Source organism: Anneissia japonica, unplaced genomic scaffold (genome assembly GCF_011630105.1).
Source record: "Anneissia japonica isolate Jap-2015-1 unplaced genomic scaffold, ASM1163010v1 scaffold1509_len713820_cov188, whole genome shotgun sequence".
NCBI classification, from domain to species: Eukaryota; Metazoa; Echinodermata; class Crinoidea; order Comatulida; family Comatulidae; genus Anneissia; species Anneissia japonica.
The window spans coordinates 454,160-465,601 of NW_022737632.1; the positions used below are offsets into that span (position 1 = coordinate 454,160).

At 33.1% G+C, this 11,442-nt stretch overlaps 1 protein-coding gene across 28 annotated transcripts in view; it reads right to left on the bottom strand.

Annotated features, from left to right (window-relative positions):
* The window catches only part of LOC117117395 (G surface protein, allelic form 156-like), a 71,624-nt gene that overhangs the window by 22,407 nt on the left and 37,775 nt on the right, over positions 1-11,442 (bottom strand). For 18 of the 28 annotated variants that reach the window (XM_033261700.1, XM_033261690.1, XM_033261694.1 and 15 more), the window contains 21 exons: positions 11,031-11,153; positions 10,625-10,747; positions 10,364-10,486; positions 9,640-9,762; positions 8,905-9,027; positions 8,062-8,184; positions 7,743-7,865; positions 7,134-7,256; positions 5,803-5,925; positions 5,053-5,175; positions 4,731-4,853; positions 4,147-4,269; positions 3,820-3,942; positions 3,008-3,130; positions 2,681-2,803; positions 2,232-2,354; positions 1,918-2,040; positions 1,601-1,723; positions 1,259-1,381; positions 611-733; positions 256-378 (listed from right to left, as the gene is read on the bottom strand). In XM_033261700.1, coding sequence (XP_033117591.1) covers positions 256-378; positions 611-733; positions 1,259-1,381; positions 1,601-1,723; positions 1,918-2,040; positions 2,232-2,354; positions 2,681-2,803; positions 3,008-3,130; positions 3,820-3,942; positions 4,147-4,269; positions 4,731-4,853; positions 5,053-5,175; positions 5,803-5,925; positions 7,134-7,256; positions 7,743-7,865; positions 8,062-8,184; positions 8,905-9,027; positions 9,640-9,762; positions 10,364-10,486; positions 10,625-10,747; positions 11,031-11,153 — 2,583 coding nt within the window. Of the gene's footprint in view, positions 1-255; positions 379-610; positions 734-1,258; positions 1,382-1,600; positions 1,724-1,917; positions 2,041-2,231; positions 2,355-2,680; positions 2,804-3,007; positions 3,131-3,819; positions 3,943-4,146; positions 4,270-4,730; positions 4,854-5,052; positions 5,176-5,802; positions 5,926-7,133; positions 7,257-7,742; positions 7,866-8,061; positions 8,185-8,904; positions 9,028-9,639; positions 9,763-10,363; positions 10,487-10,624; positions 10,748-11,030; positions 11,154-11,379 lie in introns of all 28 variants that reach the window. The other 10 variants (XM_033261698.1, XM_033261693.1, XM_033261696.1 and 7 more) reach the window with 9 other exon arrangements.

Below are 11,442 nucleotides of genomic sequence, written 5' to 3' on the forward strand. Positions count from 1 at the left end.
GTCAAAATATTGTAAAAGAAATCATAATGCAATCAAAATATACCACATTAAACACTGTTTTAATAACATTTACTTACTTATATATTTAGGTATACTTATTGCAAAAAAAAAAAAAACAACAAAAAAAACAGTCTATTGCAGCATATGCTGAATTGAGAGACTGAATACAAAATTGGGACCTTTAATTTACAATAATTTTAAAATTTACAAATCATTAGTAAAATAGTGCAATATTAAATATTAAAATTTAAATACCTGTTTCACAGAATTGTCCGGTGTAGCAAGATGGACAGGAACATGTGTATTGTGTACAGGAACCAGCAACCTGGACACAGCCAGCTCCATTCTGACAACCATGGTTGTCACATGCATTCAATACTGGAAAAAAAAAACACATTTAGCATGATAAAGAGAACATTAGTATGGCCAAAAAAACACTGTTAAAATCGGATAGACAATATTATAACATAACATTTAACACTGACATATAAACAGATAAATTAACTTAATTAAAGCGACAGAAACAACATAGAATACATACAGTCTCATATATAAAAAAAAAAAAAAAATAACTACAATTAATTAAATAAAATTGAATCTTGAAACTAACATGTTTCACAGAATTGTCCAGTGTAACATGATGGACAGGAACATGTGTATGCTGTACAGGAACCAGCAACCTGCACACAGCCAGCTCCATTCTGACAAGCATGGTTGTTACACGCATTCAATACTGAAAGAAATGAAAAACATGTTAAAACATGTACAAGGTATTAAAATACAACATAGGTATGGTAAAAAAATCAGCTAAAATCGGACAGACAATGTTTCAAAGAATTGTCCTGTGTAGCATGATGGACAAGTACATGTGTATGCTGTACAAGAACCAGAAAGCTGGACACAAGCAGCTCCATTATGACAAGCATTGTTGGTACAAGCATTCAACAGTAAGTTGAATATCAAAAGGCCAATTATAAAAATACTCATTCGGCAATTAGCAGCTTTGTTTAAGGTTTTAGATCAAAAACAAAAAGCTGTTTCATTCTGACAAGAATTCTTCAAACATGCAACCTACACAAATAATAAACTTACATAAACAAAAACAAAAGACATACATTGGAACATGGTAAAATTGTTGTGCTTGAGCCAGAAATTGGGAAAAAGTCAACTTTTTCCTACAAGCATTAAAACAATACTTCAACACTAATAAATGCAAAGACAACATAATACAAATATAAAAATATAACTTAAAACTCACAAGTTTCACAGAATTGTCCGGTATAGCAATTTGGACAGGAACATGTGTAGGCTGTACAGGAACCAGAAACTTGGACACAGGCAGCTCCATTCTGACAGGCATTGTTGTTACAAGCATTCAACACTGATATAAAAAGGAGCACATTAATAGAAAAAGGACAAGACAACAACAGGACACAAATCTGCTCACGTCAGACAAGAACTGTTAGAAAAAGCACTGATCACCCGCATGTAAATTGACAATACAACAAAACATAGACAGAAACAACACATAATATGCAAAGACTTACATTAAACATATATATACTCGGTATGTAACAACAAAATGTAATTTGAAACTCACAAGTTTCACAGAATTGTCCAGTATAGCAATTTGGACAGGAACATGTGTAGGCTGTACAGGAACCAGAAACCTGGACACAGCCAGCTCCATTTTGGCAAGCGTTGTTGTTACACGCATTCAACACTGATATGAAAAGTAGAAACACATTGGATCAACAGAACATATTTTCTAACAATCCAGCTCCTATCTGTAAAAAGCTTCAAACACTGACAATAAAGACAGATAGTACAACACAATAAAAAAACAGACACAGAATAAAACAAGCTTGACATTTAACATCTACACTACTTAAATAACAAATGAAATTTGAAACTCACAAGTTTCACAGAATTGTCCAGTATAGCAATTTGGACAGGAACATGTGTATGCTGTACAGGAACCTGAAACCTGGACACAAGCAGCTCCATTCTGACAAGCATTGTTGTTACAAGCATTTAACACTGATACGAAAAGGAACACATTAATACAACATGGACAAATGAAAACAAATCAGCTCCAATCAGATAAAAACTGTTAGAAAAAGCAATGAACACTCGCATGTAAATTGACATTACAACACAAAAAAGACAGAATATGTAAATGCTTACATTAAAGATACACAACTAGGTAACAAATGTAATTTGAAACTCACAAGTTTCACAGAATTGTCCAGTATAGCAATTTGGACAAGAACATGTGTAGGCTGTACAGGAACCAGAAACCTGGACACAGGTACCTCCATTCTGACAAGCATTGTTGTTACACGCATTCAATACTGATACATAAACAGTAGAAACACATTAGAAAAACAGAACATATGTTCTAACAATCTAGCTCTAATCTGTAACACTGACATAAAGACAGATAGTACAACACAATAAAAAAGACAAACACTGATTAAAACAAGCTTGACATATAACATCTACACTCCTTAAGCAATAAATGAAACATATGTTCTAACAACCAGGTCCAGTCTGTAACAAACTATAAACACTGACATGTAGACAGATAGTACAACACAATAAAAAAAAAAACAAATACTGAATAGAAACCAGCTTGACATCAAACATCTACACTACTTAAATGATAACTGAAACTCACAAGTTTCACAGAATTGTCCAGTGTAGCAATTCGGGCAGGAACATGTGTATGCTGTACAGGAACCAGAAACCTGGACACAGGCAGCTCCATTCTGACAAGCATTGTTGTTACAAGCATTCAACACTGATATAAAAAGGAACACATTAATAGAACATGGACAAAATAAAACAAATCAGCTCCAATCAGACAAAAACTGTTAAAAAAAGCAATGAACACTCACATGTAAATTGATATTACAACACAAAAAAAGACAGAAACAACACAGAATATGTAGAGGCTCACATTAAACATATACATATTTGGTAACAAACGTAATTTAAAACTCACAAGTTTCACAGAATTGTCCTGTATAGCAATTTGGACAGGAACATGTGTATGCTGTACAGGAACCAGAAACCTGGACACAGCCAGCTCCATTCTGACAAGCATTGTTGTCACAAGCATTCAATACTAAAATAAAAAGTAGAAACTCATGAGATAAACAGAACATATGTTCTAATGACCAGGTCCAGTCTGTAACAAACTATAAACACTGACATGTAGACAGATAGTACAACACAATAAAAAAAAAAACAAATACTGAATAGAAACCAGCTTGACATCAAACATCTACACTACTTAAATGATAACTGAAACTCACAAGTTTCACAGAATTGTCCAGTATAGCAATTTGGATAGGTGATCCGCTAACGTTAGCGGATCACCAAATAAGCTTTTGGGCTGATTTTCTGACATGTTATTTAAAAAATCATAACTCCATAACGGGGCGTCGTATCCAAAAAGTGTTTCCAGGAAAATGTTCTTAAACTGTCTCTTATACACATCTAGATGTGTATAAGAGACAAGGTTGGAAATGGTAGAGGAAGTTTTAATGATAGATGAGCCAATATGGAGTGAGTTGATGTTAATTATTGAGCTAGATTTATTAGTGACGAAGATGATGAATTCGGTTTTATTTTCGTTTAGCATAAGCATGTTATTGGACAGCCAACTGTGGATGTCGTGGAGGCAGGTTTCGAGACGTGTTTGAATGAAATCAGACATATAGTACAACACAAAACAAAAAAAAAACCAAATACTGAATAGAAACCAGCTTGACATCAAACATCTACACTATTTAAATGATAACTGAAACTCACAAGTTTCACAGAATTGTCCAGTGTAGCAATTCGGGCAGGAACATGTGTATGCTGTACAGGAACCAGAAACCTGGACACAGGCAGCTCCATTCTGACAAGCATGGTTGTTACAAGCATTCAACACTGATATGAAAAGGAACACATTAATAGAACAAGGACAAATGAAAACAAATCAGCTCCAATCAGACTAAAACTGTTAAAAAAAGCAATGAACACTCACATGTAAATTGACATTACAACACAAAAAAAGACAGAAACAACACAGAATATGTAGAGGCTCACATTAAACATATACATATTTGGTAACAAATGTAATTTAAAACTCACAAGTTTCACAGAATTGTCCTGTATAGCAATTTGGACAGGAACATGTGTATGCTGTACAGGAACCAGAAACCTGGACACAGGCAGCTCCATTCTGACAAGCATTGTTGGAGCAAGCATTCAATACTGATATAAAAAGGAACATATTAATAGAACAAGGACAAAACAACAAGACACAAATCTGCTCCAGTCAGACAAAAACTGTTAGAAAAAGCACTGATCATCCACATGTAAATTGACAATACAACAAAACATAGACAGAAACAACACAGAATATGTAAAGGCTTACATTAAAAAATATATATATATATATACTTGGTATATAATAACAAAATGTAATTTTTTTTGCAATTTTTCTCATGTTTTTTAATGTTTTGTCCATTCTTGTTGCAATTTTATATATAATACAGTATTTTTAATATTCTTGCATTTTTTAATATATTCTATTTTTGTAAATACATTCATTTCAGTCTTTGGCTGATGTTTGTATATTTCCTTTCATGCCTTTATAAATAAATAAATAATTAAATACAATTATATTCAATTAAAAAAATCTGAATCAAGATATGTGTACTATGAAAACTCACATGTTTCACAGAATTGTCCAGTGTAGCAATTTGGACAGGAACATGTGTAGGCTGTACAGGAACCAGAAACCTGGACACAGCCAGCTCCATTTTGGCAAGCATGGTTGTTACATGCATTCAATACTGGAAAAAAAAGTAGAAACACATTAGATAAACAGAACATTAGTTCTAACAATCTAACTATAATCTGTAACAAGCTTCAAACACTGAAATAAAGACAGATAGTACAACACAATAAAAAAGACAAACACTGAATAAACAAGCTTGACACATATAACATCTACTGACATTACTACAGTAATAAATGGAACTTGAAACTCACAAGTTTCACAGAATTGTCCAGAGTAGCACGATTGACAGGTACATGTGTATGCTGTGCAGGAACCAGCAACCTGGACACAGGCAGCTCCATTCTGACAAGCATTGTTGTTACAAGCATTCAATACTGATATGAAAAGGAACACATTAATACAACATGGACAAAATAAAACAATTCAGCTCCAATCAGACAAGAACTGTTAAAAAAGGCAATGACAGCCCACATGTAAATTGACAACAAAACACAAAATAGACAGAAACAACACCGAATATGTAAAGGCTTGCATTAAACATATACAGTTGGACTTATCCAAGTCGAATACAAAATGCCATTGAAATATTGTTTGACTTAGATAGATTTCGACTTACAGATTGTTAAGGGAAAACACAACAATTTGACATGTAAAATAAGATCGACTTAGAAATTATTCGACTTATAAATTATTCGACTTATAAATTTTTCGACTTATAAATTTATCGACTTAGAAATTATTCGACTTAGGCACAGTCGACTTAGGCAAGTTTAACTGTACGTACGCAGTGCTTATACATGCATTGAATACTGATATAAAAAGTAGAAACACATAAGATAAACAGAACATATGTTCTAAAAATCCAGCTCCAATATGTAATAAGCTTCAAACACTGACATAAAGACAGGTAGTACAACACAATAAAAAAAAACAGATACAAAATAAAACAAGCTCGACATACATCTACACTACTTAAATAATAAATGAAATTTGAAACTTACAAGTTTCACAGAATTGTCCAGTATAGCAATTTGGACAGGAACATGTGTAGGCTGTACAGGAACCAGAAACCTGGACACAGGCACCTCCATTCTGACAAGCATGGTTGTCACAGGCATTAAGCACTGACATAGAAAGAAATAACAGATATCGCTCAAACTATATGTTTAAGTATTTGAAACTTAAGTGAATAACAAACTATTGAATAACAAATAGTTTTGGTTAAGCAAATGTGCAGACTATCACATTTTATTTGCCACAAACATGGGACATGCTTAAATGTATTTATTATGACATCACATCATAACCATATATAGGCACATCATAACTATATATGGGCATACAAGAGTTTTTATGTCAAATAAAATTTAATAGAGTGCACTGAGATTTAGAAGGCTAAAAACAACATAGCATAGTGTGAATAGAGCAAACAAGAAAAGTAAACCCCTCAGGGAACTGAACCAGAGACTTTTCAAAGCACTTTTCCGGACACTATGCCAAATTAACTAAGTCAGCAAAACTTGTTGCAAGCTGAGTAGTATTTTGGGAATTACTTTGGTAATTGAGGTACATAGAAAACACATTTGAATTAGGTATGTGGCAAGCTAGGCAATGATAGCAATGTATATCCATGGAGGAATTAGTTAACTAATTCCTTCATGGTCTATCATTCATCAGATTAGCTGAGACTGTTCTATTTTATTCCAAGGGGTGTTCAGGTTTGGGAACAAATGCAATTGGCTTATCCAGGTAAGTAATTCAGGAAATAGACTAGCTGAAGAGAATAAATCAATCTAAATATTTATTTATGTTTGGAAATATCTATTATTCATCAGATTAGCTGGAACTGTTCTATTTTATTCAAAGGGGTGTTCTATTTTGGAAAAGGTAATTTGTTCATTTATCCAGGTAAGTATTCACAAAATAGACTAGCTGGGTAAAAGAAATCAGTATAAATATTTGGTTATGTCTTTTTTCAACATAACGTCCTCAGATTAATGAGTGCCTTCAAATGAATAGGAAGTGTTATAAAACAATCATAGAATGAGGACGCACACGCACACATGCGTTTGATTGCACGACGACGGTAGGACGTAGAACGTAATGACATCGAATTATTGCGGTCGCATAGAATCTAGGACGCAAAGGTTCCCTATTGTTGCTAAAGTCCCACGAAAAAAGTGTTAGAACATATGCAACACATCTGTTTCTTAGACATGCGCATATTCCTTGCCTCATTCTGGTTGGTCAGTTAAGTTTGACTGACAGTTAAGAAAGATCCATTATCATTACAGGTGTTAATTGTACTATAATTAAAGGTTGATGAACATACAAGTTTCACAGAATCGTCCAGTGTAGCATGATGGACAGGTACATGTGTATAGTGTACAGGAACCAGAAACCTGGACACAGCCAGCTCCATTCTGACAAGCATTGTTGGAACAAGCATTCAACACTATAATGTAACAAGCATATGTTAACTAAGTCATATACTAACACAGTAGTTAAATATTGTGTTATAAAACAAACATACTTTTTATTTACTACTGTTTGTCAAAGAATTAAACCAGTAACATACAAAGCTAAAGTAAATAATGCAAAACAAAAATTAAATAATGACTACAGCAGCATATCTAGAAGCCTTGAAATTCGGGGGGGGGGGGGATAAGAGCTGATAAGGGGTGCAAAGTTTATGTGGAGAGCGAGTTCAATGATAAGGTGATGGGCACCTGCTTCAAAAAATAAGGTAATTTGAGGTGATGTTTAACTACTTGAACACAATCTTTAGGGGGATGCCTGTGAGGTATTGAAATTCCCCTAGATACCACTACAGGGTAGATGACTAAAAGCACTTCTTGATACTAAATGTATGGCCAGAGCTATGAAAAACACATTAGCTGTGATCATGTGGCAAATATTATCAATATATCTATAAACTCACAAGTTTCACAAAATTGTCCAGTGTAACATGATGGACAGGAACATGTGTATGCTGTACAGGAACCAGAAACCTGGACACAAGCAGCTCCATTCTGACAAACATGGTTGTCACAAGCATTCAACACTATAAGGGAACATGCAAATGTTAAACTAAATGATACTGCTTACTATTTTTTATACTATTGCTATACATATATATAAATAATATATAAATTTAAATATTAAACATTTTGGAAATTATTACTCTATGAAGGCTGAAAACAAGATTGGTCAAATACATTAATTAAGTTTTTTCACAAAATTAATTTGCTGAAACTCACAAGTTTCACAGAATTGTCCAGTGTAGCAATTTGGGCAGGAACATGTGTATGCTGTACAGGAACCAGAAACCTGGACACAGGCAGCTCCATTCTGACAGGCATGGTTGTTGCAAGCATTTAACACTGAAAAAGAAAATTCAATTGTTATTGAAATTATAAAAAAAATATATAAAAAATCTATTGTGTAAAGCTTTGTCTACTGTTTTCTGTGACAAACACACGTAGTTCACATGCTGGGTCAATCAGACGGTTCTATTTTTGTGGTGGGGGTGTTTTTAAAGGAACAGTGGAAATTAGTCGGTTTATCCAGGAAAGTATTCACAAAATAGACACATATGATTTGTCCATATATGGGTATGATATATAAATATTTGTACAATTTCTTAAATATCTGTCAGAAACCTTGAAAGCTTTAGGCTATACAAAAACAAGCAGCATTCCTAGAGAACAAGTGACATTCCTAAAGAAAAAGTGACATTGTTAGAGAATAAATGTCACTGCTAGAGAACAGGTGACATTCCAAAAGAAAAAGTCGAATTGCTAGAGAACAAGTGACATTGCTAAGAAACAAGTGACATTGCTAGAAAACAAGTGACACTGCTAGACAACAAGTGAGACTCATTATCCCTTTGTTTATACTCAGTCACCATCCACCCTTTTGTTCTTACTGTATATATGACCGCACTTTTATCCTATTTGTACATTCACCTGAAGAAGACCACTGCGTGGTTGAAAGCTTGTGATTAAATAAATTTCTTAGTCTGAAAAGTGCTGTTTGTCCTTCATTTACTGTTATTTTTTTTAGAATATGTTTATTTCAATTTTACACAAATTATTACTTACAGGTTTCACAGAATGTTCCAGTGTAGCATGTTGGGCAACTGCATGTGTATTGTGTACAGGAACCAGTAACCTGGACACAGCCAGCTCCATTCTGACAAGCATTGTTGTTACAAGCATTCAATACTGAAATTAATTAAAACATGGGTTATAAAATTAGATTATACATTTGTAACTCTGACAGAGACTTAGTAGGAAATAATATAAGGCTTTGATTTATTAGGCACTTGAGAATACATTAATAAATATAAATAAATACGTATTTAATTGTATATACTTTAAACGTCTTATTCTTTAATCATAAGATTTTCAAACTGATCTTTAGAAATAAAATGCTCAAAGCATAGACATAATATAATAGCTTTTTTATAGTTAATAATTTAACAAATTTTAACAGTTTAACAAGCATTTAACGCTGAAATTAAAAGAAAAAGGTTAAATACGGACTAAAAAAGTATTACAAATACTATTTTAGCAAATTACACATCTATTGTAATTTATACATAAAAAAAAGAACACTAAATACAACCATGTTTCACAAAAGGTCACTGTGTAACATGATGGGTAGGTACACGTCCATGTCAAGAAATCTGGACACTGCAGCTCCTTTCTGACAAGCATTGTTGTTACATGCATTCTACACTGACATAATAATGAGTGACAGAATATTCTAATAAGTAAATATTGTATATCACAAACTTCCATTCATAGTAAATTTGTTAGAAGATTAAATCTTACATGTTTCACAAAAATTTCCAGTGTAGCATGATGAACAGGCACATGTGTATGCTGTACAGGAACCAGAAACCTGGACACAAGCAGCTCCGCTTTGGCATGCATGGTTATCACAAGCATTCAATACTGACATAGAAAAGAATGAAAATACCAGAAATAGATACATTTACAAACCTGAGTAAACAGGTGAAATGCTAAAGCATTTAACATTGGTTGACATAACGCAAGTAAGGTCCAATAGAAATCTGGCTTATATTGGGACATCAAGGTAAGTATTCAAAAGGTAGCTAGTAACAAGTTTTTAGCACTAATGTTAAGAACAGAATAAGTTATATCGTAGAGGTACTTAAGGAAGGAATAAGATGTATACTTACCAGACTACAATTATTACAAAAATTATAGCCATCTAATAGTAATGATAATAATAATAAATATCTATAAAGCACCAATAGCACTTAGCGGAATAAAAAATCAAAGGCACATGTTTATATGTGAAAAGTTATATGTTTAGAGAGGGAGTTCCAAAATGTGGCAGCTGGAAATAAAAATGATCTGTGGCCGTAGGATTTTGTACTAACACATGGCACAGTGTGCAAATTAAGATCAGAAGAACGGAGGGAGGATAATAAGACATACTTAGGAAGCAGCTCGAGTAGGTAAGTAGGTTGTTGTAGCCGGGCTAATTGCAAATGTGTAAGCAAAATATATTCATAAAATTGGAACTCACAAGTTTCACAGAATTGTCCAGTGTAGCAAGATGGACAGGTACATGTGTATGCTGTACAGGAACCAGAGACCTGGACACAAGCAGCTCCATTCTGACAAGCATTGTTGTTACAAGCATTCAATACTGAAATAAATATAAGTAAAATGTTAATATATACAGAACAAAAAACAACATTGATGGTAAAATTTTATCTTAATATGGAAATACCTATTCACTAAAGTCTTACAAAGAAATAGGGGGGAACCAAGACTAAAAACTAACATGTTTCACAGAATTGTCCAGTGTAGCATGATGGACAGGTACATGTGTATGCTGTACAGGAACCAGCAACTTGGACACAGGCACCTCCGTTTTGACAAGCGTGGTTGGAACAAGCATTCAATACTGAGTTTTTTTGGGAAGTAGAGTAGAAAGCCATGTGTTAAAAGACAATTTATTTTCATTATTATTGGCTTTGTATTTTTTCAATTGTGCCATTTCTCTAGAGATTAAATATGTGCACCATATAATTAACTGTATTATTTTTGATTGATTGTTCTAAAAAATATGATCAATATAAAAATAGTAACATTAAAAATATATAATTTTAATAATTTTGATTATATTATTAAATAAATGAATATAACATGGATTCAAACAAACAATTACAATCTTGAAATATACTCACAAGTTTCACAGAATTGTCCAGTGTAGCACGATGCACAGGTACATGTGTATGCTGTACAGGAACCAGAAACCTGGACACAGGCAGCTCCATTCTGACAAGCGTTGTTGTTACAAGCATTCAACACTAATATTTAAGAGTGGATTGAAATTGAAAAACTGGATTATAGAGATAACCAACATAATTCTTATTTTCAAAATGAATAATTGATTTGACAGATAATTCTAATATATATATATCATACATACATATATGTATATTGAAAAGTATTTACGAGGTTAATGTTTATTGTCTGTGGTAAAAATTGACACCTTATCAATCAAAATACAAAAAGTTAGTTACATAAACTTACAAGTTTCACAGAATTGTCCAGTGTAACATGATGCACAGGTACATGTGTATGCTGTACAGGAAC